The sequence below is a fragment of the Brachyhypopomus gauderio genome, unplaced genomic scaffold, assembly GCF_052324685.1.
Source record: "Brachyhypopomus gauderio isolate BG-103 unplaced genomic scaffold, BGAUD_0.2 sc77, whole genome shotgun sequence".
Lineage (NCBI taxonomy): Eukaryota > Metazoa > Chordata > Actinopteri > Gymnotiformes > Hypopomidae > Brachyhypopomus > Brachyhypopomus gauderio.
In genome coordinates, this window is record NW_027506898.1 from 827,898 (window position 1) to 854,162 (window position 26,265).

The 26,265-nt window shown below is 40.9% G+C and overlaps 1 protein-coding gene across 1 annotated transcript in view; it reads left to right on the forward strand.

Annotated features, from left to right (window-relative positions):
• pea15 (proliferation and apoptosis adaptor protein 15) overlaps positions 1–19,937 on the forward strand; it is a 33,251-nt gene extending 13,314 nt beyond the window's left edge. Inside the window, exons 2-4 of the mRNA XM_076990681.1 lie at positions 13,204–13,378; positions 13,483–13,638; positions 13,945–19,937. Coding sequence (XP_076846796.1) covers positions 13,207–13,378; positions 13,483–13,638; positions 13,945–14,009 — 393 coding nt within the window. The 5' untranslated portion in view covers positions 13,204–13,206 and the 3' untranslated portion in view covers positions 14,010–19,937. The remainder of the gene's footprint in view (positions 1–13,203; positions 13,379–13,482; positions 13,639–13,944) is intronic.
• The last annotated feature ends 6,328 nt before the right edge of the window (positions 19,938–26,265 follow it).

The following is a 26,265-nucleotide window of genomic DNA, read 5'->3' on the forward strand; positions in this document are numbered from 1 at the left end:
GAAGTCGAGGCAAAGGAAAAAGAAGAGACCCTACACCCACAATCCTCTCCCTTTATACCCTACACCCACAACCCTCTCCCTTTATACCCTACACCCACAACCCTCTCCCTTTATACCCTACACCCACAATCCTCTCCCTTTATACCCTACACCCACAACCCTCTCCCTTTATACCCTACACCCACAACCCTCTCCCTTTTATACCCTACACCCACAATCCTCTCCCTTTATACCCTACACCCACAACCCTCTCCCTTTATACCCTACACCCACAACCCTCTCCCTTTATACCCTACACCCACAATCCTCTCCCTTTATACCCTACACCCACAACCCTCTCCCTTTATACCCTACACCCACAATCCTCTCCCTTTATACCCTACACCCACAACCCTCTCCCTTTATACACTACACCCACAATCCTCTCCCTTTATACCCTACACCCACAATCCTCTCCCTTTATACCCTACACCCACAACCCTCTCCCTTTATACCCTACACCCACAATCCTCTCCCTTTATACCCTACACCCACAATCCTCTCCCTTTATACCCTACACCCACAATCCTCTCCCTTTATACACTACACCCACAACCCTCTCCCTTTATACACTACACCCACAACCCTCTCCCTTTATACCCTACACCCACAATCCTCTCCCTTTATACCCTACCACCCACAACCCTCTCCCTTTATACACTACACCCACAACCCTCTCCCTTTATACACTACACCCACAACCCTCTCCCTTTATACACTACACCCACAACCCTCTCCCTTTATACCCTACACCAGGTATCACCAAATGGCGGACCGCGGTCCGGATCCGGACCCGAACGCCGTCCTGTCCGGACCCAATCACATTCCTGATTAACTGGATACGGACCCAAATGCCAAAAAAATTTTAACGGGAGACTATATTTTAAAACTGAGAATTTATTTTCAGACGAGTGTTACGTTCACCACCATTTGAGTGTTACGTTCAACCCCCCCGCTCAACAACTTTTGTTCGCCACCCATCCCCTCCCCCCCCCCCCCCCCCCCCCCCCCCCCCCCCCGCGCTCAACAACATTCGTTCGCCACCTAAGGTCTGAGCTATCTGCCAAAAATGGACCGCGGAAAGATTTAATTGATTACCCCTGCCCTACACCCTCAACCCTCTCCCTTTATACCCTACACCCACAACCCTCTCCCTTTATACCCGACACCCTCAACCCTCTCCCTTTATACCCTACACCCACAATCCTCTCCCTTTATACCCTACACCCACAACCCTCTCCCTTTATACCCTACACCCACAACCCTCTCCCTTTATACCCTACACCCACAACCCTCTCCCTTTATACACTACACCCACAACCCTCTCCCTTTATACCCTACACCCACAATCCTCTCCCTTTATCCCCTACACCCACAATCCTCTCTCTTTTAAACTCCCAGGATATCAAAAAGACAGCAGTTACAAAAACCAGGTTAACCAATGGGAATCAAGTTGATTAGACAACAGAGTACATTTACATACAGAGTGCATTTCCACACAGGACCACCACCTTTAGGGTGAAGTCTACAAACTTTCTCAATGAGTGATGTAAATCTAATCCTGTACCATAACCTTTCCCACTACATAACATGCTAGAAGATGAGACAAAACATGCCACACAAACACACTGAAATAACCAAAATACAAATGGTCAGTTTTATCCCATTGCTATGGGAACTTCTTGAGGCAAACCACATCCTGCATCCCCCACATTAACACAACCCTTCCACCCTACACTGGGCACAGGTTGTAATTGTTCTGGGTATGATCTCAGCCAATTGATGAGGCTGTCCAAATGTCTCTGTATCTGTATGGGCAGGGAGAATTCACGAAGGAGTCAACAGTGATCTGTTCTGTGCCCTGGTACCAGGTTCTGCAGTGCCAGCTTTAATTGTGCAAACTCACTGAAGTCTTTGTGGATGAGGATGTCGCAACATCTTATGACCTTTAGGTGTTCCAGTAGTCATGGGATGATGAGTAGTCCATTGATGAGCCTGTTCCCTTCTCTGTGTCATATGAGTGATGTACTACATCTTTCTCACTGACTTGGTTCTCAGTGGACAGGCGTGGTGTAGCATCTGTGGCATATGGAGCAGTCAAGCGATGCAGTTTTATGAGTGGAGAGTCACGGGACTTGCCGACCAGATTAGGAGTTAGCTGCAGGCTACGCGGGCCACGCTCTTTGAAATTCTTCTATTCCTCTAGTCAATGAGAAATGCAAAAGGTCATAATCAGGAAAAGAAGAAAAAAGACATGACTCATAGCTAACTGTAATATGGACATCAAACAAGACTTATATTGACCAAATGAGATCCATGTTGATTATTGAATAATACTTGGTAGTACAATGAGCAGAAAGCAGCCGTCATAGAGTGTTTATAAAGTGTGATATTTAGTTTAGGTTTAGTCACAGCAGTGGTAGATATTATTTGTGAATGTGTGGTATCCAACCCTCATTGTATGTGGGCAGTGGAGTGAAGGGGCAAGGAGTAGACATCTAATAGCTTGTGAAAAAAATATGTTTGTTAGCTTTGATGTTCTGGACATCATACTTGTTTCATCTGCTTGATGGATGGAGTGTGAGTGTAACGCTGTAGGCCAGGGGTGGCCAACCCCACGGCTCGCGAGCCGCATGCGGCTCTTTGCCTGGTTTCATTCCGGTCCGCGGGCTCACCTGCACAAACGGGGCGACACACTGCTACATTTTCGTGGTGCGCGGTTTGTTTACAAGCCTAGCGAGCCGCTAATACTTTTAAAACTGGCGTAGTGGAAAACACGCATTTGACTGTTTTCACAGCTAATAATTTACACTCATCACCCCCACCCCGCTCAACAGATTACACTCGCCCCCCCCTCGCTCAACAATCTACACTCGCCCATGTATGATGTGGCTCTTTGCCGTAACACAGTAAGAAAAGTGGCTCTTGGTTTATGACGGGTTGGCCACCCCTGCTCTAGGCGTTGGACAAACAGGAGGCAGACAAAAACTCTGAGAAGAGAAAGGTTTATTAAGGACAAATCCAAAATCAGTCAGGGTCACGGTCCACGTTCATGAAGCCAGCACGTATATTCATAGTAAGACAAAAAGGGAAAAACCAGGCAGACTGAACTGAACACTAACTGGAGAATTAAGTCCGACTAGAAAATGAACTCACATTATCAGGCAGGGATTTACAAGGATTTAGATACACAGGAGACATACATCGACAAGATACAAAACTTACTTCTTTCAGACAGATTCTAACAAACATTGTAATAACCACCACAGAACTGGACAAAACACAGGGCTTGAATAGAAGGGATATAAACTAGGAACAGGTGGGAATGCTAATAAGAGGGTGGGGTAACAGATAGGTAGGAGGGGCAAACAGGTAAGGAAAAACACTGGCACATGGAAGAAATAAACAAGGACATGACAGGGATGCTGGGTGTGGCTAAAGGGAACCAGAGAACAAGATTGACAGGAGGAGGCAGAGCTGGGCGGGATGGTGAGGAGGTGGTGTTGGGAGTGTGTATTGCCCATGATGATGATGATGATGATGAAACTTATGACCCTGGAACAGTGTGTGTCCTGCAGTGATGGGAAGACTGAGAGGATTGTGCGTCTCTGATCACATGCTGGAGAGCCATACCGCACTATGTTGTTGATAATGCTGGTGTTATACTGGGAAACCATACAGTCATGTGCGAAGAGTTTGTAGAGCTAGGGGCTCAGCACACAGCCCTAATTAGTTATGCCTTCACAGTATGTGTGGCTGCGATCTCTGACTGATCGGGGTCTGTCTGTTAGAAAGTTCAGTGCCCATTTACAGAGGGTGAGTGTAAGACCAAGAATAGGGAGTGTTTCAGTCACTTTGGTCGGGATGTGTGGTGAATGCTGAGCTGTAATCAATAATGAGCATTAAAATATAAATGTCCTTGCTCTTCGGATGTGTGAGGGCTCTGTAGATGGCAGTGGCGACAGCCTGCTAGCTGTGCCTCTCTGGATGTGAGTCATGACTGTCCTCTCAAAGCACTTTGTCATGACAGGGGTCAGTGCAGTAGTCATTAAGGCTGGACATCGTGCTTTTCTTTGGCAGGGGCACAATGATAAGTGGGCACACCAAGGCTTTTGCAAGGGACCGGATGAATACGTCTGAATACATCTGCAAATACATCAGCCCGCTTAAATCAGGAACCTATGATGTCAGAGCCAGACGCATTCCATGGGTTTATTCTCTTCAGAGCTTCCATCTGATGCTGCCATTCTGAGTGCAATATGTGTTCCCTGTGGACGTAACACCTCTCAGTGGCCACAAAACAACGATCAGAACTCCTTCAGTATATCTGGCAATATATCTGTAATGTCTGGCTGCTTCAGTATACACTTTGTTGGGCTAATGTTTTCAATGCAGACACTGGTGTAGCCTGATACACTTAGAACACGGAGATGATGGGCTGTTTGATGTGTGGCCAGAGCACAGTGTTGTAGGAACTCTACCTGTTGTCAAAGACTTGTAGACTTGTTGTTGTTTCTCTGCCTCATTGCCAACCTCATGTGCTGGTGGTCCTTTGGAATGACGGGCCACAGGTTGCAGTGGTTCAAATTACCAGCCGTGCTGACCACAGGGTCTGGGTGTGCAGTTTCTTGTTTGATAATTAATCACTTCATGTGATCAAATCACTCTTTGCTTAGTTTGTGCCTGGCGGAATGTAAACAACCGATATGACTATGTCTAAATTTCACAGTCAATAATTCTGTGTCATCTGAAAAGTGTTTTGATGATCTGTATGTCCATACACCACCTGTTTGTTAACGGAGATTTAGACAGTGCTGTGTGCCACTGTGTGGTCCCCTTGGTAGAAGGGGGTGTGTCTGAAGCTGGATAGCTGAGTCTCGTACACTATCAGAGTCGTGTTTCCATGAATGCAAGCATACAGCAGGCCCGCACCTCCCTTTGGGTCGGAGTTCAACCCATCCCTCTTATTTTCAAGAGACCAGGCAGCCGCGATTGCACAGTCCTAGCCTTTAGCCCAGGACGTAGCCCATTTCTCCTGCCATGCGTCCACCATGCCGCGCTGTCTGTCGGCTGGGCTGCTCACTTGAGACCAGTGCTGTTGGGCGCAGTCGGCTTGGGTCCAAACATAGGACAAAGTAGAAAGACAGAAATGCTGGTGGTAAGTTCATGTTAGACTTTACTGATGTCTACAAATGCACTTCTGGTGTATGTTATCATTGAAAATGTACACGGTACATTTATGACAGAGCGTATGGCTAAAACACGATGATGAATAGCTGTGTTAGAGGGCAGAACACAAAATTATCTGCCATAGTGGATGACATCTTGTTTACCAATGTCTGCAGCACTGGGACTGTGGTTGGAAGAGTAGGTGGACAGGAACGTGGCATACACTCCTCTGTGTTCACACACTCCTCTGTGTTCACACACTCCTCTGTGTTCACACACTCCTCTGTGTCCACACACTCCTCTGTGTTCACACACTCCTCTGTGTCCACACACTCCTCTGTGTCCACACACTCCTCTGTGTCCACACACTCCTCTGTGCTCACACACTCCTCTGTGTTCACACACTCCTCTGTGTTCATATTGTAGTGCACTAAGTCTACAGTGTGGTCACTATTATCATGCTGGCTGACTAGATCCCACATTGTAATCACTTTATAAACCGCGTTGCTATGAAGTCTTATCATATGAGAAACATCAATGCTGCAGGCATCAGAGGGTTAATGTGAAAATAGTCTGCTTTGTCAGAGGTTTACGTAGTCTAATTTATGATTTAACCAAATGTGCACAGCAGGTTGGATACTTTACAGGGTTTTTGGTGACGGCAGTCTATATAACTACAGCTGGTTCGTCACTCTACTTGGTGAGTACTTAAGTATTTACATATGAAGAGATGAGCTTCACTTAAGTATAAACAACACAAGACTAAGCATAATACAAGTCCATTAGATATTGTAATGAGGCAATACATATTATAAATGACAGAAGTGGTGCATAAAAAATACTGCCTGGATGCCTAATAGATGGACAGGTGGGGGGCAGGAGAGAGCAAACCCCTGGGAGAGATGTCTCCAAACTCCTCAGTCTACTAACCAGTGGCATTAGTTTTCATTTCAACTTGACACTGTTCACATCATCCAACCTAACCAATATATTAGTAGTGTGAGCAGGAATGAATGAGGGAGGGGGGGGGGGGGCATTGTGCCAGCCTCTTCCTTCTCTCAGTCTCATCTTGACCAGGAACAGGGTTTGCTACCCCGGACCAATCAAAGTAACCACATACTGTTCTTACTCTCCCATAGGAATCAGCCACAGGAACTCACAGCTTGGGATATGATGCCGATCCATCCTGAATAACTATTGACCATTAGTGGGTGGCAGGGCCAAAGTGTCCATTCTGACTTTATTACCCTTATCTCTGATCAACAGAGCAGCAGGAAAATGTGTGTTCTTTATGCAAATAGCACTTGTCACTGAGTGTCATGAAAATTCACATGTGCTGACTGGTGTACAGTAAACAACTCCTTCGGTGAGTAACATCTGAGAGAAGATGGAGGGTAGGAGAGAAGGTGTTTGGACTGAAAGGATTATTTGACATTTTACTGTACAATCAACAGAAAGCCCAGCTGTTGTTTTTTCCTCTGCCCTCTCAGTCCAACCAGGAAGTGCTACCATGGTAACAGCAGGAAGTGAGACTGGCCAGCCAGTCACAGCTGGGTCTGTATTTGGAGAATAAAATTATCGGAGGAATGAACACAAGGGAAAAGGTGAATAGAGTAAGATATAGGGGTCAAAATGGGGATGGTGCAAAACCATCCGGGGGGGGGGGGGGGGGGGGGGGGGTGCATGTGTCAAACCCTAGACGTCAGATTGGCTACCATGTCTGTCAATCAAAATACAACCATCAGTGCAGATGGACGATAGCCTGTCATTCATCCACTACTTTTTAATGTCATGCGATCCACCCACACTTCCTAATGGGCACCCCTGGTTTAGAGTTTAGGGAGGTTTACTGTGTGAATGTGAATGAGAATGTGTTTATATTTTAGAAACAGAGCTTGTTGGTTATTGATGTTATAGCTGTTATTTTTTTCTGTACCATGCCTAAACTGTTTCCTGTTTTGACCTGTTTTGACCTGTACCACATAACACCTCCTTTGGTGCTGAAGGGATGGGAAAATGTGGGAGGCACCCACACAACACCCATAATGCTTTGCAAAACAAAGTGGTAAAGCAACTGACAACTTGTTTGAGCTGCACTTCAGCCCTGGTAAAACATTCAGAACATCCAGAAATCAGCGACTCAGCATGCACACATTTTAAAGACATTCATGCAGTAGTGCGTGACAGGAAGCATCTGGTCCCAAAGACCTGAGCAATGCACAGTAAACCGTATAAGATGCATAACTGATTTTCTGTCTCTTACCGCACTCAAATGCACTCAAACGCACACACATGACCATGACCTGTACACAAACAAACACATATGAATGCATTTGAGTACTTGTGTTGTATTCCTTTGAACTTTTATATATTCCAAACCAAAGCATTCCAGAGTCCTCTTATCATGCCTTTCAGTAATGCTAAAAAGAATGTGTGTGTGTGTGTGCGTGTGTTAGGATGAGAGTGAATCAGCTGAGGTAGGATGATGTAGGCTGATGCATTGTGACGATGGACATTAAGCTCATAGACTGCTCTATATCTGAAAATAGAATAATGGTAAAAATAGCAGTGTGTCCTACATCCTCTTATCATTTGAGCAGTGCATGCTCTCACATCCTTGTGTTAAAAAATAAATAAAACACACAAAAACACAAATGTGTGCTACCTCTTTATTAGCATCTAATGCTAATTTGTCCAGACTCTATTTTTGAGTTTTTACTGTTTCAGAACCTGGAAGTAATGTGGTGACTGTGGTTGGTGTCTATATGTGTGTGTAGTCAGTATATTGTGGTTTGGTATTTTCTAGTAAAATGTTTGTTGTGGTGCTTGCATTTTGGTTTGGGAAGTTAGATTGAGATGCACAGTCTCTACATTTAGAGCTCATTCTCCAATGTGCGTGTATATGTGTGTGTGTGTGTGTGTGTGTGTGTGTGTGTGTGTGTGTGTGTGTGTGTGTGTCTGCGCGCCCAAGCTCCCATGTGCATGTGTGTGTGTATGTGTGTGAGTGTGCGCGTGCGAGCTCCCGTATGTGTGTGTGTGTGTGTGTGTGTATATGTGTGTGCACGTGAGCTCCCGTGTGCGTGTGTGTGTATGTGTGTGTGTGTGTGTGTGTGCGTGTGAGCTCCCGTGTGCATGTGTGTGTGTGCGTGCGTGCATGTGCGTGCATGTGTGTGTGTGTGTGTGTGTGTGTGTGTGTGTGTGTGTGTGTGTGTGTGTGTGTGTGCACGCACAAAAAAATGAAGCTCCGCTTCCTCAGCAGCTGCTCTCTGTAGGGGGTTCTGGTGTTTGTTCCCTCAAATTGTGTGTGTGTGTGTGTGTGTGTATGTGTGTGTGTGTGTGTGTGTGTGTGTGTGTGTGTGTGTGTGTGTGTGTGTGTGTGTGCGTAATGGAGGAAAATAACTTAGGAAGGAAAATAACTGTGATTATTAATAAGTTATTAGTAGGAGCCGTTACCTCTGGAGGGGATAGATAACTTGTCAGTGAGTAGTCAAACATCTGTATTAAGAAGCAAATATAAAACCAATGTGAGAGGAACATGAAGGCATGTGTCCGTGCTCAGCTGTGTTTTTGTGCCAGTCAGCTGAACACTGCTCTTTGTTCATGAATAACATCAGTTTGTATCATGTTAAGGCTGCTGGATCTTTGTTGATCTTTGATTAGCATCAAGCAGAAATGAGAAGAGTCTAAATATAACAGTAGATGTTCACATCACTTTTAATGACCTTCTATTCTTTATGTTCTTGGTTCATGGTTACATATAACGGCATAATGGACCTGAGAGTGAATGACAGAATATTTACCCGAGGGCCTGAGGGACAGTGAGAGGGGCAGAACATTTAACCGAGGCTCTGTAGTAATAGTGAAAACATTGCTGGTGGTGGAGTGTTTGTGAGAGAGAAAAGAACCTTTCACTGGAACACACACATTCACATGCGAAATCCTCATTAGTCACAGAGTTGCCATGGTTACATCTTTTGGCTACAGTTTGGTTTCATACATAGGAACTTGTTGGAGATGTGCTTTTGCCTTTAAGAAGATTCATAAATATACAGTTAGAATGGAGAGTCCTACTCAAGCCATCACTTTGGAGTGGGCTGACTGTTGGCCATTGTCAGCGTTCATGGAGATTTTCAGTTTCAAAGGGGAAATGATAAAAAACACAGCAGTTGTCAGACTGCTTGGATTGACTGTGACTGCAAAACAAACTGTTCCAAACTGCAACATATTCATCAGAGAAATGGTTATTATCAAAATCACATATTGTTTTATTTTAAATTCAAGATGTAACTGTCGTCTCTAATAGTCTGTGATTTTTGTCTTTTTTTCTCAATTGGGACAGAGATGAAAATATTGTTTTCTAGATGAAATTTCTGATAATCTGTGGCATTAAAAATGTGATGCGTCCAAACACTTACTCATTTTAAAATTTGAAAACAATATTCCTTGGTGGCAGTGAATCAACCGAAAAAGATGAATCATTAACTCTGCATTAATCATTAATTTGGCGTTAGTCAACTGGAGTCTGAATTAGTCTGCTGTAAACATGCAGCCTGTTCAGAGGCGAGAGCACACGGAGTGATGTAGCGGAGCGGAGGCATCAGGTGTGAGGGTTACTTGAACCCACCGCTGATATCTTGGAAGACGTGAACCAAGACCTTCTCAGAGGCTGACCGTGTGTTTGCTGGACAGATATCTTACAGAGTGAGTAAATATTACTAAGCCACGTGTTCGCTACTTTTCATATCAAGATTTACTGTTATTCTGTTTGTAAAGGCTATATTTTGTTCTCTGTTTTTAAAGGTTATGATTTCATTTGATTATTTTCAAATAGATTTACAATCACATAGGGAAAATATAATGACAAATTAGCAAAGCATGTGACTGTGTAAAATGTTAGCAAGTGCAAATGTAAATGACTACATATTTATTTTCGTTTATTCACTATCTTTCTCTCCTTCTCTCTCCCCATCACTCTCTCCTTCTCTCTCCCCATCACTCTCTCCTTCTCTCTCCCCATCACTCTCTCCTTCTCTCTCCCCATCACTCTCACTTTTATGTAAATCCTTTCTCTGGTGGATAGTGGAGAGGCGAAGTGGGAACTTCACTGGGGGGTTACACTCTTGCCCTGTTGCTAGGTTACAGTCACCAAGCTGAAAGGCAAGCTGGGCCAGGTTGTCATGGTGATCTTAGCTGTGTGAAGGGTTGAATGGTGGTAGTGGCATGTACACACAGGCACATACATCCATGAGTGCATGTGCCTCTTACTTTATATAGTGACATATCCAATATTATATACAGGGATAGTTGTGAAAAGTAATGAGAAGAACATCAAGCTGATGAACACTTTGGTTGTTTTGAAAATGCTGTGCTGGCCTCACTTATCTATTGTAAAATTCAGAGTTACAATCACACTGCGTGCAGTTTTCATTTCATTTCCGTTTGAAAAGGCGATGCTTCTATTTCATGTTCTAAAACTCACAAAGCCACGGTGCTGATTTGCTACTTTAATATTTACAGCTGCAACAATTTTTGTGTTATGCCAAAAAATATATTTTTTCATTCAGCAAAAGCTGCCGCACTTTTACTGTTTCACAGATGCACTCACAGAGATGCATGCAGTGAGATATACATGTCTCAAGAGAAGTGATTCATGTCAACATAAAGACAGTCTTTAAACATTTCTATGTTTTAGTTGAAATAACCGCTGCCACGAAATTTGTTCACATATATTTTCAGATATTGAGTAGCAAAACCATCACAGAAAGAGCAGTATATATTGGAACAGCAATATTTGTGTGTGTGTGTGTGTGTGTGTGTGTGTGTGAGAGAGAGAGAGAGAGAGAGAGAGAGAGAGAGAGAGTAGGATAAATGCAGTAAATGAGCAGTGTGTCGAGGGTGGGGCTCTGGGCCAGACCCTGTAAGGAGGAGAGTTAAGAGTTTAGTCACGGGAAAGAAGAACTGTCTACATTTTCTCTGTTTTAGACAAGCAGACACATACATGAGGGCACACACACACACACACACACACACACACACACACACACACACACACACAAGAGACACAAAATGGTATGCCCAGACTCAGTATGGCTCTGAAGGTCTTCTCTCTCTGGCTGTCACACACGCGCACGCGCGCGCGCACACACACACACACACACACACATGCACACACAACTAGAGAACGGGCCTGTCCTTCACATTCTCACATACAAGCCTGCTTTTGTCTGCCTGCTCTGTCTCCTGCTCTCTCCTGTGTGTGTGAGTGTGTGTCTGTGTGTGGTGTGTGTCTGTGTGTATGCACTGTGTAACAAAGGATAGTTATGGAGGGCAATGTCAGACTCTTTTCAGAGCACCAGAAAAACTTTAACACTAGACAGACAGAAAATGCCTGAAAATGGCAATTTAAAAGGAAAAAATTTATTTTTTTAAAGGTTGTTCTGCACCCTGGGTACTCAAAATCCACCTGTGTCTTAGTCTCTTGCTGTCCTGACAAAATACTTTTATCTCAGTGAGAGAAATAAAACAGTGTTATCGACCTGTATAATGCACACCACTAGGCCTCCCTGTGTGCTCATCCTCTCACAGCTTCACATGTGCCTCGCTGCAATCCACACAATGGACTATGACATTTATGGTAGCATCAGGGAGTGCCCGATTATGGGAGCACTCTGTACTATAAAACTAGTGTAGTGTAATCTATTACCGGATCGTTTTAAAATACTGCTGGGATTTAAACAGCTTTTTTTTTAATTGTAGTTGGACCACCAGGTGAAGAAGATGTGGGCCTTTAACAACAAATATAGTGGAATAGTGGGACAGCAAATGGTTGATATGTTTAAAAATATTAAAAGGTTGAGAAGAAAACAATGAGGTTAGTCGGTGTTTATATGAGCTGTGTTGTACTGCTGTTTGTGCTCATTGTTGGTCTCTGGTGCATCTATAATGCAAACTACAGAGGATTTTTCTTTATTCTTTATCCTTTCTTTACTGAATATCTACTGAATGTCTCTTTTACGCTCTCTAGTGGCAGGCTGCTGTAACTGCAGGGCTGGTATTTAGGTCATCCGTTGCTCAGTTCTCAATAACAGTTGTTTATATATGCACTGTAACAATAGGAAACAATATCAGAGGAATTGGGGGAAAAAAGCTATTTTACTTATTGCTCACTCAGTGTAAACAGTGTGTGTATTCAATGGTGTCAGATGGTCTCCATTTGTAAACAATACACTGATATTCCCACACGAGGTAAATTTGTAAACAATACACTGATATTCTCACACTAGGTATATTTGTGCATGTTGGCACAGAGGGCTCTTTATTTGAGTCTGCAAATGAGGGGGCATGATTTAATATTCCAGTGACTGCCACGATCCAGAGAATAGTTTGACATATGAGCTTGCGTAATTGCACTGTCCTTCTCAGGGCCACAGGGGGGGGAACTGTAATCAATCTGCCCTAGAAAACCAAAAGAAAAACTATTAGTGTCAATACATAAAAAATGTATCATATGCTCTTTGTGGTTTTTAATACAGTAAAACTGATTTAGTCATTATGGAAGTGAATGACCACACAAGACGCGAGATGGCAGCTCAAAAATAAACTGACCCCATTAGTGCCTGTTGGTCCAACTCTGTTCCAAAAGAAATCCACAAGAGGGCGACAGAGAGGAATGAGTCATTCTGAGCAATTCAGAAGAGAGGACTGACCAGGCTAATTCAAGTGAACTGTAATGTAGGCACGGACGTACTTTTGGGGGGGGGACGGGGAAACATGCCCCCCCCCCCCCCCCCCCCCCCACTTTTTCAAAAGCCGGTTTTGGTCCCCCCCAGTTTTTACGGTTAAAACCAAATATTTAAATAGCGACGAATCCATGTCCCCCCCACTTTTGAAATCAAAATTACGTCCATGAATGTAGGTAATAAACTTGAATTAAACCCAATAAGAAGACCAGGACAATTAGTGTTAATATTCATAATTAATGTTCCTTCCTGTCAGATCATGTCGGAGTACAGCTGTCTGCTGAGTGACCTGGCGGAGAACATCACTAATGAAGACCTGGAGCAGCTGAAGTCAGCCTGCAAGGAGGACATCCCAGAAGAGCATAGCACCTCCATCACCTCCTCAAAAGAGTGGTTTAACTACCTGGAGAAGAATGACAAACTAGCCCAGGGTTAGAGCACCGTCATACAAAGATAGAGGCTTGACTAGAAAATAAGACATATATTTGGTGATCATTTGTGATTTTCTCTTTGTTGGTTCACTGTCTCTGTGCAGATAACCTGTCCTACATTGAGCACATCTTTGAGATCTCGAGGCGGCCTGATCTTCTGACCCGGGTCATCGAATACCGTACAACAGTGCTCAAGATCTCGGAAGATGATGAGATCGACACCAAACTCACACGTATCCCCTCTGCCAAGAAATACAAGGGTAGCAGCAACTTTCTTGTTTTTTAGAAGCTCACAACTCATCAGAACTTACAGGGCAGTATTTAAATTTAAAAAAAGCTAAAATGTCCAGTGACAGTTGCTCTCACTGGTGCAGTGATCATAACAAATGACAACATAAACAACACCATTGTTATGTAACTGGAAATTACATGAACAACATCACAACATAAATATGTAGTTAATGTATTATAATATATAAACAATGTGCGAAACAAATCAGCCTTTGAATTACTGCACATACCACATAACTGTGTCAAAAAGTTATTAATGCTCGCTTTCTTTGTAGATATCATTCGCCAGCCATCAGAAGACGAGATCATCAAGCTGGCTCCTCCCCCTAAGAAAGTCTGAAGTCAAAGTTCATGACCTTCATCTTTCGTCCCTGGCACTCCACCTCATCAAATCGTCTTCACTCCCCATCACTAAACCCCACCTCATCCCACTCACCACTATCCTAACAGCCAAGCAGCCAATCAGATTGCCAAACGCTTCACAGCCATATTCACCCTGGAGACTCGAGAAGTTTGGGGATTTGGAAGAAGGAAAAAGATGCAGACAGTAAGACAAGCACACAGGAAAGGGACCAGTAGACCAATTGGCATTTTACAATGTAAGAGCCACTGCTGAGATTGTGTCTCGTACAGTGGAAAGATTGTCTGTGAGTATGTAAGCTTTTCCTGGGTTAGAAGTGTACATGTGAAAAGCAGGGGGTCTTATTTTCGACCATGGCAACATTTAATGCAACAGTATGGTCATATCTAAGCAGCCAGCATTCATTTCCATTGTTGCCTGTGGTAACTGCTTCATGTTTCTAAATGACATATTCCAGCCTGTTTCTTTTACACTAGCCAGACTGATGTGTAATAGTGTAAATAGAACTGACATGGCTATACATTCCCTTTAAAACTTATTGTCAGGATTCATTTAATTGATAATTAAAAAGCCAACATTTGCCTTGCATAGAGGTATGTGTATATGATTAAACTTATGTTAAAAAATATATTTAATTTTTTATTTTATTCAAGTTTAATTATCCCAAGTAGGTAATTAATCACAATATGAATAATGGTGAGTATCTCTTATCACATATCAAACTAAGATAAATAGTGGAATATTTTCAGTAATACATAAATACTCTGTGATACTGATCATAATATGAATGCACACCACAGAAATTGTACACAATTTTATGGAGCCCAGATTTAAAGTGGACCTCTTCTTATATATCAGGATGCTAGTCTTTGATACCTCAAAATATAAACACTGTCTAAAAAAAGTCCATCATACATAAAAGTAAACTAAATACTAACCAAAAAGCCATTATTTCATAACATTTTGTTTACTTAAAATTCAGAAAGTTACATCTATATTTTACATAAGAATAGAGGGGATAAGGTGAGACCACATGCACATTATTATGCTTATCTATACCTTCGAATTATGTGAAAGCTCATATGAAGTATGAAAAGAAACCTGAGAAATTATCCTGACATTTAAGCATTTAAGCACTGTAATTAGTATTTTGAATATTCAGTTTTATATAAACATCTTGCTAGAATAATCAAGTGTTAAGTAGAGTTGGTGATATACTAAATAAAAATTGTAGAAAATGAGTGAAAAATACAAATCATTTATTAAATACATTTACACCATATTAAAGATAGTAAAAACAGATACCAAATCCCATACTGTTCAAGCAGAGTTACAACACAGGGAGCTAAAACTCTGCCTTTATCTCTGAGGTGAAGCCCAGTGTAGATACTGGAATTATACACATCATTCCCAGTGTTGATACTGGAACTATACACATCATTCCCAAGTGCATCTTCATGCATCAAGCCATCAAATATCATTATACATCATTTCCCAACTGCAGCAAGACTGTTGATTGACATTTGCTAAATCACTGTGTCTCTTTCCCCAGCCTCAACAGACTGTTTATTTCACTATACTAAATGCAGGTATGCATTCCAAGAACCAGAATGATTCCAAGTGAATGTGTTTTCGCCCATCTTTTCACTCACATATGGGGATGTAAGATTAAGGACCTGGATATAAGGGTGTATGTTTAGAAGATGTGAATATGTGATGTATTTGTGAAGTTCCATTCTAAGGTGGTAAATGTCAGCACAGTATCCGTGGCATTTGTGTTGTCATATGTATAAACTCTATGAACTGCACCAACACGCAAAAGTACAAAAATGGGTCTTAAACCCAGTCGAAGTACTTTAAATATTCAAAATGTCCTTTCCGTACATTTACTTGCATCTCCTATTCTTTCTCCAACAACGAAAAAGTTGTTTGGAATGCACTCTGTGATCTGTTGTATTGTTTTGTTTTGCAACACTAGTTGTACGAATACAGTTTTGTCTGAAAAAGAGCAAGCTTCATATTCTATGCAGCTTCAATTCCTTAAGTAACTGGTATCTAGAGATAATTAGTCTAAATCTGTAAGTGCCAAGCTCTTCTGACAGTGAAACAGCATTTTTATTCCTGTAACATATCTGAGGTCAGCACTGTTTTGTGCTTTCAGAAGTGCACCAGCTGCAGAATGAGCTACTTGTAGCAGTCAACTGAATTAAGTTCTGGCTAATAGACATTTAGTAAACATGCAGGTGTAAATACATTGCTTTGACCTACAGGGCTGGGAATGGAACTGACCTATTCGATTGCCCTCCTTCATGCTTAAATCTGAATATCCTAGATATTCTTCTAACGAACTCTCTACATTAGGGCACAACTAGGAAACCTGCTTCAGTCTAAGCGTTTGAATAGACGTTTTATTGTTTTAATGTTATTTTTCAATCCTACTGTATATGGGTATCAACTTGTAAATCTAGATGTTCGTGACTGTGTGACTTTGGTGGTTTTCCTTGTTTAATCTTAGGGAGTTGATGGATCGTGTATTCAGTTAGCTTCAGAAGACTAAATCTCCAAATACACACATACACAGACCATGCAAGCTTTCCTCAGAAATGTGATTTGTTTGTTCACTGACAGTGTAGCCCAAGTCTCATTTGTTTTATTTCATAGTGATGATGAAATTCTTTCTGCTGATCTAGCAACTCTACTTTTTCTCTTGCATTATTAGTATCTGTGATTTTGATCATTGATCAGAATGCTGCATGCACGGTGGAGTTTATCACGTTCCACATAACATTATAGCTGACCCCAGACCAGCAAAAGGGCTTAACATGTCCTCACTTCATTTGTGGTCTAGTCATTCTGTGGGCAATTTACTCCAGCACCTCCGATCTTTGCAGATACTGCTCCCGCTGGTTAGCTTTGGAACTGCAGCTGATTATATAGCTTTGACTTGTCAAGATGAACTGGTCAAATGACACCAATCGTCCATTAGCACTCTGCTCTACAGTACGAGTCATGGATGTGTGAATACACGGCTGATTATTGTTTAAAAACATACAGAGCTGTAGTCTGAAAGAATGCAAGAGTCAAGTTGTCAATCAAAATTGGTATAACAAATGTAGACTCAGTTCAATAATATGCAGTATACCAGAGTTGCTTTTGAACTCAACTCTGTTCCTTGACACATGGTATACCAGTAATTACAGTTGAAGCTTCTAGGTCAGACTTGGATTATGAATATTATATGAATCTAAACCCAAGTTAGAAAGACCATTTAACATCCTGTGCATGCCATTCTATGTCTGTACTATGACATTACTGTTCTGTTTCTGGTTCATGGGCAGTAATCAAGCGCTATGCAGAACATATATAGCAAAGTCACTGTGTATGCCACATGTGTTGCTATTATTGATCTTGGTCATTGTAAAACTCATTAGAGAACTCCGTATTTGTGTCCAACCAAATAACTAACCAGTAATCAAAATCCATATAAGAGTTATCATGTATGACGCATGATCAATAAATAGACCACTGTCTTAAACTTTGTGTGAAGCCATAGACACGTGAAAATATCATCTTTTCAAATTGGATGTCAAGATATTAAGAACATATCAACTTTAACAATGCTGCAAAAACAAAGCTAGCGCTAAAGATGTTACAATTTGCTTATAACTGAGACAATGTAATTTAGCTTTAGTTTTGAAGAAAATGTTTTGGGTGACAAAACAATCTAATTACATAAAACAGTGTTTATAAGAGGTTACAAGTTCAACTTTTCAAGACAAATATTTTCTCTTTTCAGTTGTAAATATATTGTGAAAAAGCAGTGTGCTTAATTATTAATTTATTTAATGCAAATGCAATTTAGATTTTGTGTACTGAATTATGTTTAACTTAAACACACTTGCTAACTGGAACAATATGGGGAAATGTGTAAATGAACACTTGTACAAACAAGTGTCAAGCCTCATTTTCATATAATTTCAAATGAACAAAAAAAAAGCTTTGGTTGGCAGTCTGGGAACAGAATCTCTTTGCTAGTCGTTAATGCTTTTCCTCTTTTGATACTCTTCTTCAATCTATTTCAGTTTTGTCATCATACTGTAACTATTACTATACTTCAGTGTGACCATTTCCATTTATATCCTGCCCTTTTCATCTTTTAGTGATGTAAATCATCTGTAGTTTTGCTGTTTGTGCTTGACATGCGGTGTAACGTGGTGTGTGCTGTTCCACTGGCTATAATGCGAGAGAGAGCTTATAGGACACACGATTCGTTTTGGATTTGAATTAGAGAGAAAAAAAATTGACAAAGCCTTTTACTCAAATGAGGCTTTAGAACTTGTTGAGCGCTCCTCACAGTGTCTGAGCTGACACTATCTTTACAAATTACGTGAACATTACATGAATTTTATGACAAAAAAATACTTTGGTATTGCTGGAAAACTAGCCACTAACTTTTCCATCAGTTAAAGCCCTATGTATAAGCAGGTAATGTTTAGGATGTAGATGGAATTGTGCTGTGTTGTTTCCCTGGATTTGAATGTGTCAGTACAGTTTGAAAGGCTTAGGAAGAGAAACAGAGACCTGGGTATGTTTGATAGATGAAACTCTGAACAAATAGCATAGTTATCATTTTTGGGAACAGTTTGAGGTGATCAAGGTATGTTTAGATGTGTTGAGGTAACCAACATTGCCTGTGTTTTTAAGAAAAATGTGAAATAATTTCAGGATATACAACGTTTACATTAGCTTTGTTATTAGTGCCAACCTAGTAACTCTAAAGGGTGCTCAGAAAGACTTGAACAGCTAATCTATTATCATTAGCATACGGAAACTATTATATATATTATATCCTCGTTTACATATATATATATATATATATATATATATATATATATATATATATATATATATATATATATATATATATATATATATATGAAGCAAGCGCAGTAGCTACTTGAGAGATTTGTGGCTTTAGTCAGGCTGGAGTGCTGTGTGTGTGTGTGTGTGTGTGTGTGTGTGTGTGTGTGTGTAGCCTTAAAGCTCCTCGTTTAGTGCATTGTCATTTGCAGTGTTTAGTGTGCTGCTGTGTGCTTGTGGGTTGGATTGCTGCAGTACACATATTTCTGCCATTACTGAAGGAGGCTCAGCTGTGCAGTAGGAATACCTGGAGATGATTGAGATAAAAAGTGGACACTAGATAGTCATTAATGAGCAGCCCACCAGTCTAGATTCTTGTCCTGATTCTTTTATACTGTGTAGCAGCATCTCATGAAGGTAACTTGTGAGTAATGGAATTTTATTAAGAGTAATCAAGTTAAAATAAACAATTTTAATATTTAGCTCATGACAGCTATACCATCAAGACAGGATATCCTACCACTCTGTGGTTTGGAATATTCATAATGCCAATAAACATAAATATGCCTAAGTAAAACAAGTTAAAATGATTATTTTAACAATTGCCAAACACTGTAGCAGTTTCACAATAGTTTTGCTTGTATTTTGTTTGAGACAGAGGAAGAACCCTCCCCAACAACACCTCACAGAAACATAAAAACAACTCATCTTTTCACTTTTGCTGGGCTGCATGCTGCTGTGTTTTTTTCTTTTGTTTTTTTTTCTTTCAGGGGAAAATTGACCAACTATTTTGCAAAGATAGCAAAAAGATGTGATATGGAAACATATATTAAATTTATGGTGGACTAAATTAGATTGAACTGAAATTATACCATTGTCATTGTGCTGAAATGAGCATAAATATTATATATTAAAATATATTTGCTAACCTACCACTTTTCGATCTGTGATTTTATTCTCTGTTACTAGGTAATCAAAACAGAGGTCCTGGTGAATGTGAAACAAAGCATATGAAGATGTTGAATAAAATATATTTATGTGTATGTATATACTGATTTCTCCTTCTATCAGTACAAAAAGGAATTACAGCCTGCTCAAGTTACGAGCCTGAAAGCCTGCTTGAGATTACCTGAAATCTGGTTAATGCCCTGTTTAATATTTTTAAAATGTAAAGAAATTTATACAATAAGTAAAATGTTATACAATACGTTTATCCCACTAAGGTTTTTTTCCTAAATTAAAAAGTTTAAGTCCTATAGTCATTAGGCCTATGCCCTTGATTATAGCACCACTTTATAATGATCTATATATTTCTCTTGTACTGCTGTATATACTGTAGCTGTGGAAACTGGGTTCAGGGTTTAATATTCTGGTTCTATGCAGAAATTAGGTCATGATGTCAAGGTCATAACCTGTCAAGAATAGTAGCGGCGAACTGGGTGACGGAACATTTTGGGGAATTCTCCCCTTATGAAGGTCTTGCCAAATGTGAAAATCTCAAGGGTAAAAAGTCAGCGAATGTCAGTTCATCGCTGTCCCAGATAACATCCAAAAAACATTGATCTGTCATTATTTATCTGGAAGTTGATAAGTAGACAATATCTATTATGTCTTTTATTTTAAATATCAATGTGTCTTAATTTATCAAGGTGTCAGTTTTTAAAGTTGGAATTTCAGATCACTTTTAAAATCTAGTAGCAATCAGCAATCCTGGGTGTCCAAGCACCTTATGGTAAAACGTGCACGTATTGATGTTATAGCATATAATTATAATTAAACATTATAATTAACCAGACTTAGCGAACTCTTTCAAAAAGTTATTTGGGACATTGTGAAGTGTTGCCAATTTATTCTGATTTGGTGAAAATTTCTGGTTTGGTGAACTGATATGACTAATTACATATGTAATGTTTCTAAGATCAGGCATCCTTAGACAGGTGAGGCTATCAGTGCTTGAACGCCAGCCAAAAAGCCTGTTTAGAATGAATGAATCCACTGAGGTAAGACAATACGTATATGGCTTTTAACAAAGGTTTAGAGGGCTTATGCCGACATGGTCGTGTGTTTTCCAATCAGTTATTATTCAATGTCCTGAACAAGCATGTTCAGGACATTGATTAATAACTGATTGGAAAACACACCTTCTGGGATTTGAGATTGGACGTCCTTGTATGGGCAGTAAAGTGATCATTTGTGAATACATTCTCTTTCATTTTGTTTTAAAGCTTGGTACTTGAAATTAACTTGTAAATAAAACTTGTTAGCCAGGTTAATTATGAGATCTTACAGCACCTAATTTTCCAGTATTCCCAGGTGGTCTTCCGTCCAGCCCAAGCCTGCTGAGGTTCTCAGATCAAACATGATTGGTCTGGTGAAGCCAAAGTGTTTAAGGTCTGTTCAAAGTGAGCAAAGGCACTCACACTCCACAAACCAACATGTGGCTTTTTATTATTAAAATGCATTTCATATTCGTGCGAATCTACAGAATTTGGTATTGCCACATGTTGTCCTATCCAAGTTCAAACCATGCCTGAGTGTGTTAAGCTTCCATAATCTGAACAGACTGAGTGTTCTCAGGCTGGTATAGAAATTGAAAGTCACTATACATTACTGTGTTTTTTTGTTTTGTCATAAAATAACTGCAAAAACATAGTCTAGGTTGTAAAATACAACTGTACATGCTTAACTTACTGTGCTAGATCCACTGAAGATAAAAATTGTGAAAACAAAATGGACACTTACACCTTCATTAGCATGATAGTGGGATTCAAACCCTCTGATGTAGTGTAAAAAGGAGGGAAATTCTGCTTGTAGTTTATTTCAGGGTTACCCAATGTATTGATTAAAATGGCATTGTTACTAAACTGGGACATGTAAACATTGAAAACCTCACATGGTGATGGAGAGGTCACATGCTCATATGCAGATTATAGACATACTAATGCCTTGTCTGATATTGTGTATTGTACTTCTAAAAAAGATGCAAACTCATTTCATCATTCATTTGATGCTAATACGTATCAGAAGTGTCTCCATGGTGCTTTGTGAGGGCATGAGTTAGTTTAAGCTTTAACTGGAGCAATCTCATCCATAACACTAACAATGTTGAGACAAAGCTGTCAAACAGAGCATTAACAGACATGGATAGTGTATGGTGCCATGACACGTCTAGTCTTGAGTTCTACTGAGGAAGTCCTAGTCAAGTCACCAGATGTAATTTCAATATTTAACACAATTGATGCAGTTGATTAGTAGTATATTAAGTTAGTCAGACCAGGGCTCTCAAGTTTAGAATTCATTTCAGAGTGTGATCTTGTCAGTTGTTGAGAACACTGAGTCAGACTAACTAACGTTTAGGCGTTTGAGTGTTTCGGCTCGCTTGAGTGAGATGTCGTCGCAATTGTCGTCGTCATCACACCCCCACCCGCGCTTTTGAATGATCGTTGGTGCGACCGCTGACACAAGTCGCTCAAGTGGACCCTTGTAAAAGTAAATTTTTGACCCCTCAGTTATCACCAGGGCTCTCAAGTCTCACGCATTGAGCGTGTGACACACGCATTTGACCGTCTTCACACGCTCACACGCCACACTTCCGATTTCACACGGCGAGAAAAAAATCTAGTTTATTTACCTCCGATCCATATCTATGTCGCCCTCCACTGGCGATCGATCGCGATATAAAAAATACGAATTTTAATTTTGTTTTATTAGCTCGCTAGCAATCATCGTATATTAGTGACACCCCACTGAGCAAAGACACGTCCAAAAGACGTCAATTAAACGTCTTCGTCAGACGTTTAAAAGACGTCCACTGAAAAGCCAGAATGAAAGTTTTTGCGACGTCTTTTTTTAAACGTCTTTTGATGTCTATTACTGACATTCAGTTGACGTCAATAGGCTAATGGACATTCAAAAGACGTTTAAAAAAGACGTTGCAAAAACTTTCATTCTGGCTTTTCAGTGGACGTCTTTTGAACGTCCATTATTGACGTCAACTGAATGTCAGTAATAGACATCAAAAAACGTTTTAAAAAAAACGTCGCAAAAACTTTCATTCTGGCTTTTCAGTGGACGTCTTTTAAACGTCTGACGAAGACGTTTAATTGACGTCTTTTGGACGTGTCTTTGCTCAGTGGGGTGTCACTAATATACGATGATTGCTAGCGAGCTAATAAAACAAAATTAAAATTCGTATTTGCTACAAGACAAAGTCCTGAATTGAAAAACATAGAGGTAGCAAGCTAGCTAATTTAATATTTTGCATTGCACAGAAAAAAATCTCTTTACTTTTCCTGTTGCTTGTTTGTATTCCAAGTGTGGAGTGGTACATAGACTATTTGTAACGTATTGATCAGACAGAAAAGGATCCAAGTGCGGATAACAACCGCTTTTATTGAAACAGCAATCACAGAGCACTTGAATAGGTGAGTTACTCCGTTCAGGGTGTGTTGTGCAGGAGTATAGTAATTGTAGTCAGGACAGTCCAGAGTCACGCCGGTGAGACAGAGGCCAGGAGGTACAGAGGGACTAGGCAGGGAACGAGAGCAGAGGTTGGGCAGGCATGAAAATCTGTCACCTTTCAGCGAAATTCGCCGTTTTGAAGTCGAAAAGGGTGACCTACGTGAATCGTGTAGATCCGATGAGTTTTTTGTTTGGGGGGGGGGGGGGGGGGGTCGGGAGATTATATGTATATATTTTAATTATCATATTGACTTAATAAGCAAACAGAGCACTTCCGAAATTGGCAATTTCAATGACAGTGGCGAGCAGTTTCGGCCCAGAACCTTCATAGAGGCCAAATTGCGTTTCAATCATACGAACGTTCTTCATTCATGTTATTCATTTACTGCTAAGCGGGACGAGAAGCAGGACCTAGTGCTACACCGCGGACAAGTCAGAAGAGTGTACATTTACCACTACATTTACCAGATCGTACACTTACCACTACATTTACCAGATCGTACATTTTTAATTGGGTGGATTTAATTGGGTTAGGTTTCAATCGTTTTCATATTTTGCGGTAAAACAAAGTTACTGCCGTTCGCTACAGCGTTGAAAACTGTCTAACCACAAGCTCTTGTGATAAATAGGTAGATAGATGGGCCTATTAAGTTCGCGTCAACCCCGTGTAGTTAACGGTGACATAAAATGAGAAACAAGTTTTTTTTTCTAGTGTGTCTGTAGTTGTAACTGGTGAATCCAGGGACGGGTGAGGATCACATTCGCGCCAGGGCTGAAAAGGTTGAAGATGAAGTTGTAAACTCTTGTCGTTTGAGTCTACCCTGTGCTTTAGCTCATGTTAGAAAATAAAAACACGTGAACCCTGGTATTTTTACAGTAATTTTCGCCGCTGATGTATTTATTGGTTCATTAAGACGTAATGGTTTTGACTGAGCCATCCATAATGGCGAAAGCGGCTTCTTGCGTTTACGGATTGCGTTTACATTGAATCCATTGACATGACAGTCAAAAAAAAATTTTTTATGGATTTTACTATATTTTACGGAGCCCGTAAGGTGACATCATGTAAAAAATAAATAAATAACGCGTGGCCACGACTTATTAACGCGTGGGAACGAGATACTAACTGTGCATTCACACCGAAAGCGATAAAATCGCTCTCCGTCGCCGAGTCGCCAGCATCGCGTCGCGTGGGGGCGTGTCCAACATCACGCCGGCATGCAGCACGTGACAGATATGCAAATCACGTTTTTAAAGCAGGACGCAGTATTTATTTTAATCTATTGATTACAGGACACACGATTATAAATGAGTGCGTGTATAAAACATAGTGTGTGTATAAAACACATATAGTATATAAACCTAAAATGTTTATGTATTTTTTTTACTTTTTACCCCAGACCCGAAAATCAAACAGGAATTTTAAAAATCATAACCAATAATAGGGTATACGCTAATTTATTGCAGATGTTTTTTAACAAATGAACAGTATTCCCTCCAAAAATAAACATTTTGTACTGTAAATAAACAGGGACACATCGTAAAGTGCAGGACATCCAGAGACAGCCACTATTAATCTCTCCTCTATTTTGCAATCGGAACAAATAATCAGTAGGAACCAAAGTCAGAGGTGCGGTTTCGGAGGAGGGTGCAAACATACTTTCTGATTGGTAGTCGCCGCCGCGCGTCACTGCTCATTTGCATAAAGTTGAGCCAAGCTCAACTTGTTCGCGTCGCTCAAATCGCTCACTTCGCGTCGCACCGCGTCGCGTCGCTGGGTGTCGCTTACTCTCATTGAAAATGAATGACTTCCGGTCGCCGTGTCGCTCTCGTCGCCTTTCACACGCGGCAACAAAGTTTATTTTTTCACAGCAAAGCAAGCAGATCCCAGGGATGTTCGCGAACTGACTGCCCAAGGAAGGTAAACCTGGCTTTATATAAAGTAATACTTAATTATCTTGTTCGCACACGTTAGTAAGTTGTTCGCATGCGTTAGTAAGTCGTGGCCACGCGTTATTATATTTTTTACATGATGTCACCTTACGAGCTCCGTCATATTTGGCATCACCTGTCGCTGGTACACCAGCAGCCACAAAACCCCCGTCGCAGTATACCCATGATGTCACATGTCAACGCCCCCCCCCCACATGTCAACGCCCCGTCGCCGTATCCCCATGACCTCACATGCCCCGCCCCCCGGTCTTCTCACCTTTTTAACCCCTGACCCATTTTCATGCCTGGTTGGGACACAGGGAGGCAGTAACACAGAGAGACCGCTCGGTACGTGGCATGGCAACAATTCTTCACAACCCAGAAGAGAGAGGAGGAAGCTTAAATAGTTGCGAAAGGGGCGGGGCAATGAGTAGCAGGTGAACCGCATCACACGGCAATCATGTGCTGTTCCTGACACAATTAATACACTTTTTTCTTTTCTGTTTAATATTTCATATTCTCCCTAAGACTGCCTGCAAATCACAGCTGGGGTAGAGACAAAATTAAAATCCGCATTTGCTACAAGACAAAGTCCTGAATTGAGAAACACAGAAGTAGCTAGCTAGCTAATTTAATATTTTCTCACAAAATACATATATATAGTAGCTACATCATTATTGTAACAGAACAAGCTTTGCCTGTCGCTCCTTGCGCTCTGCTCTCTTCACCAGGGAAATGATGAGCGCGGTCTCTTCTCTGCTTTTCTCTGCTTTACTGAGTGAGAGCTGAAACTGGCCAGTACGAGAATAAAAAAAAGGTGTGTGTGTGTGTGTAGGGGGGGCATATCGTAAATGATTGAACATTAAATATGCAGTAGTTAGTATATTTATTATATAACAAATAGCTAAATATGATGTGAAAATATTAATGTGAATAGTGAACCCATTTCGCACGTCCACTGACATTCAATAGAGACCCTAGC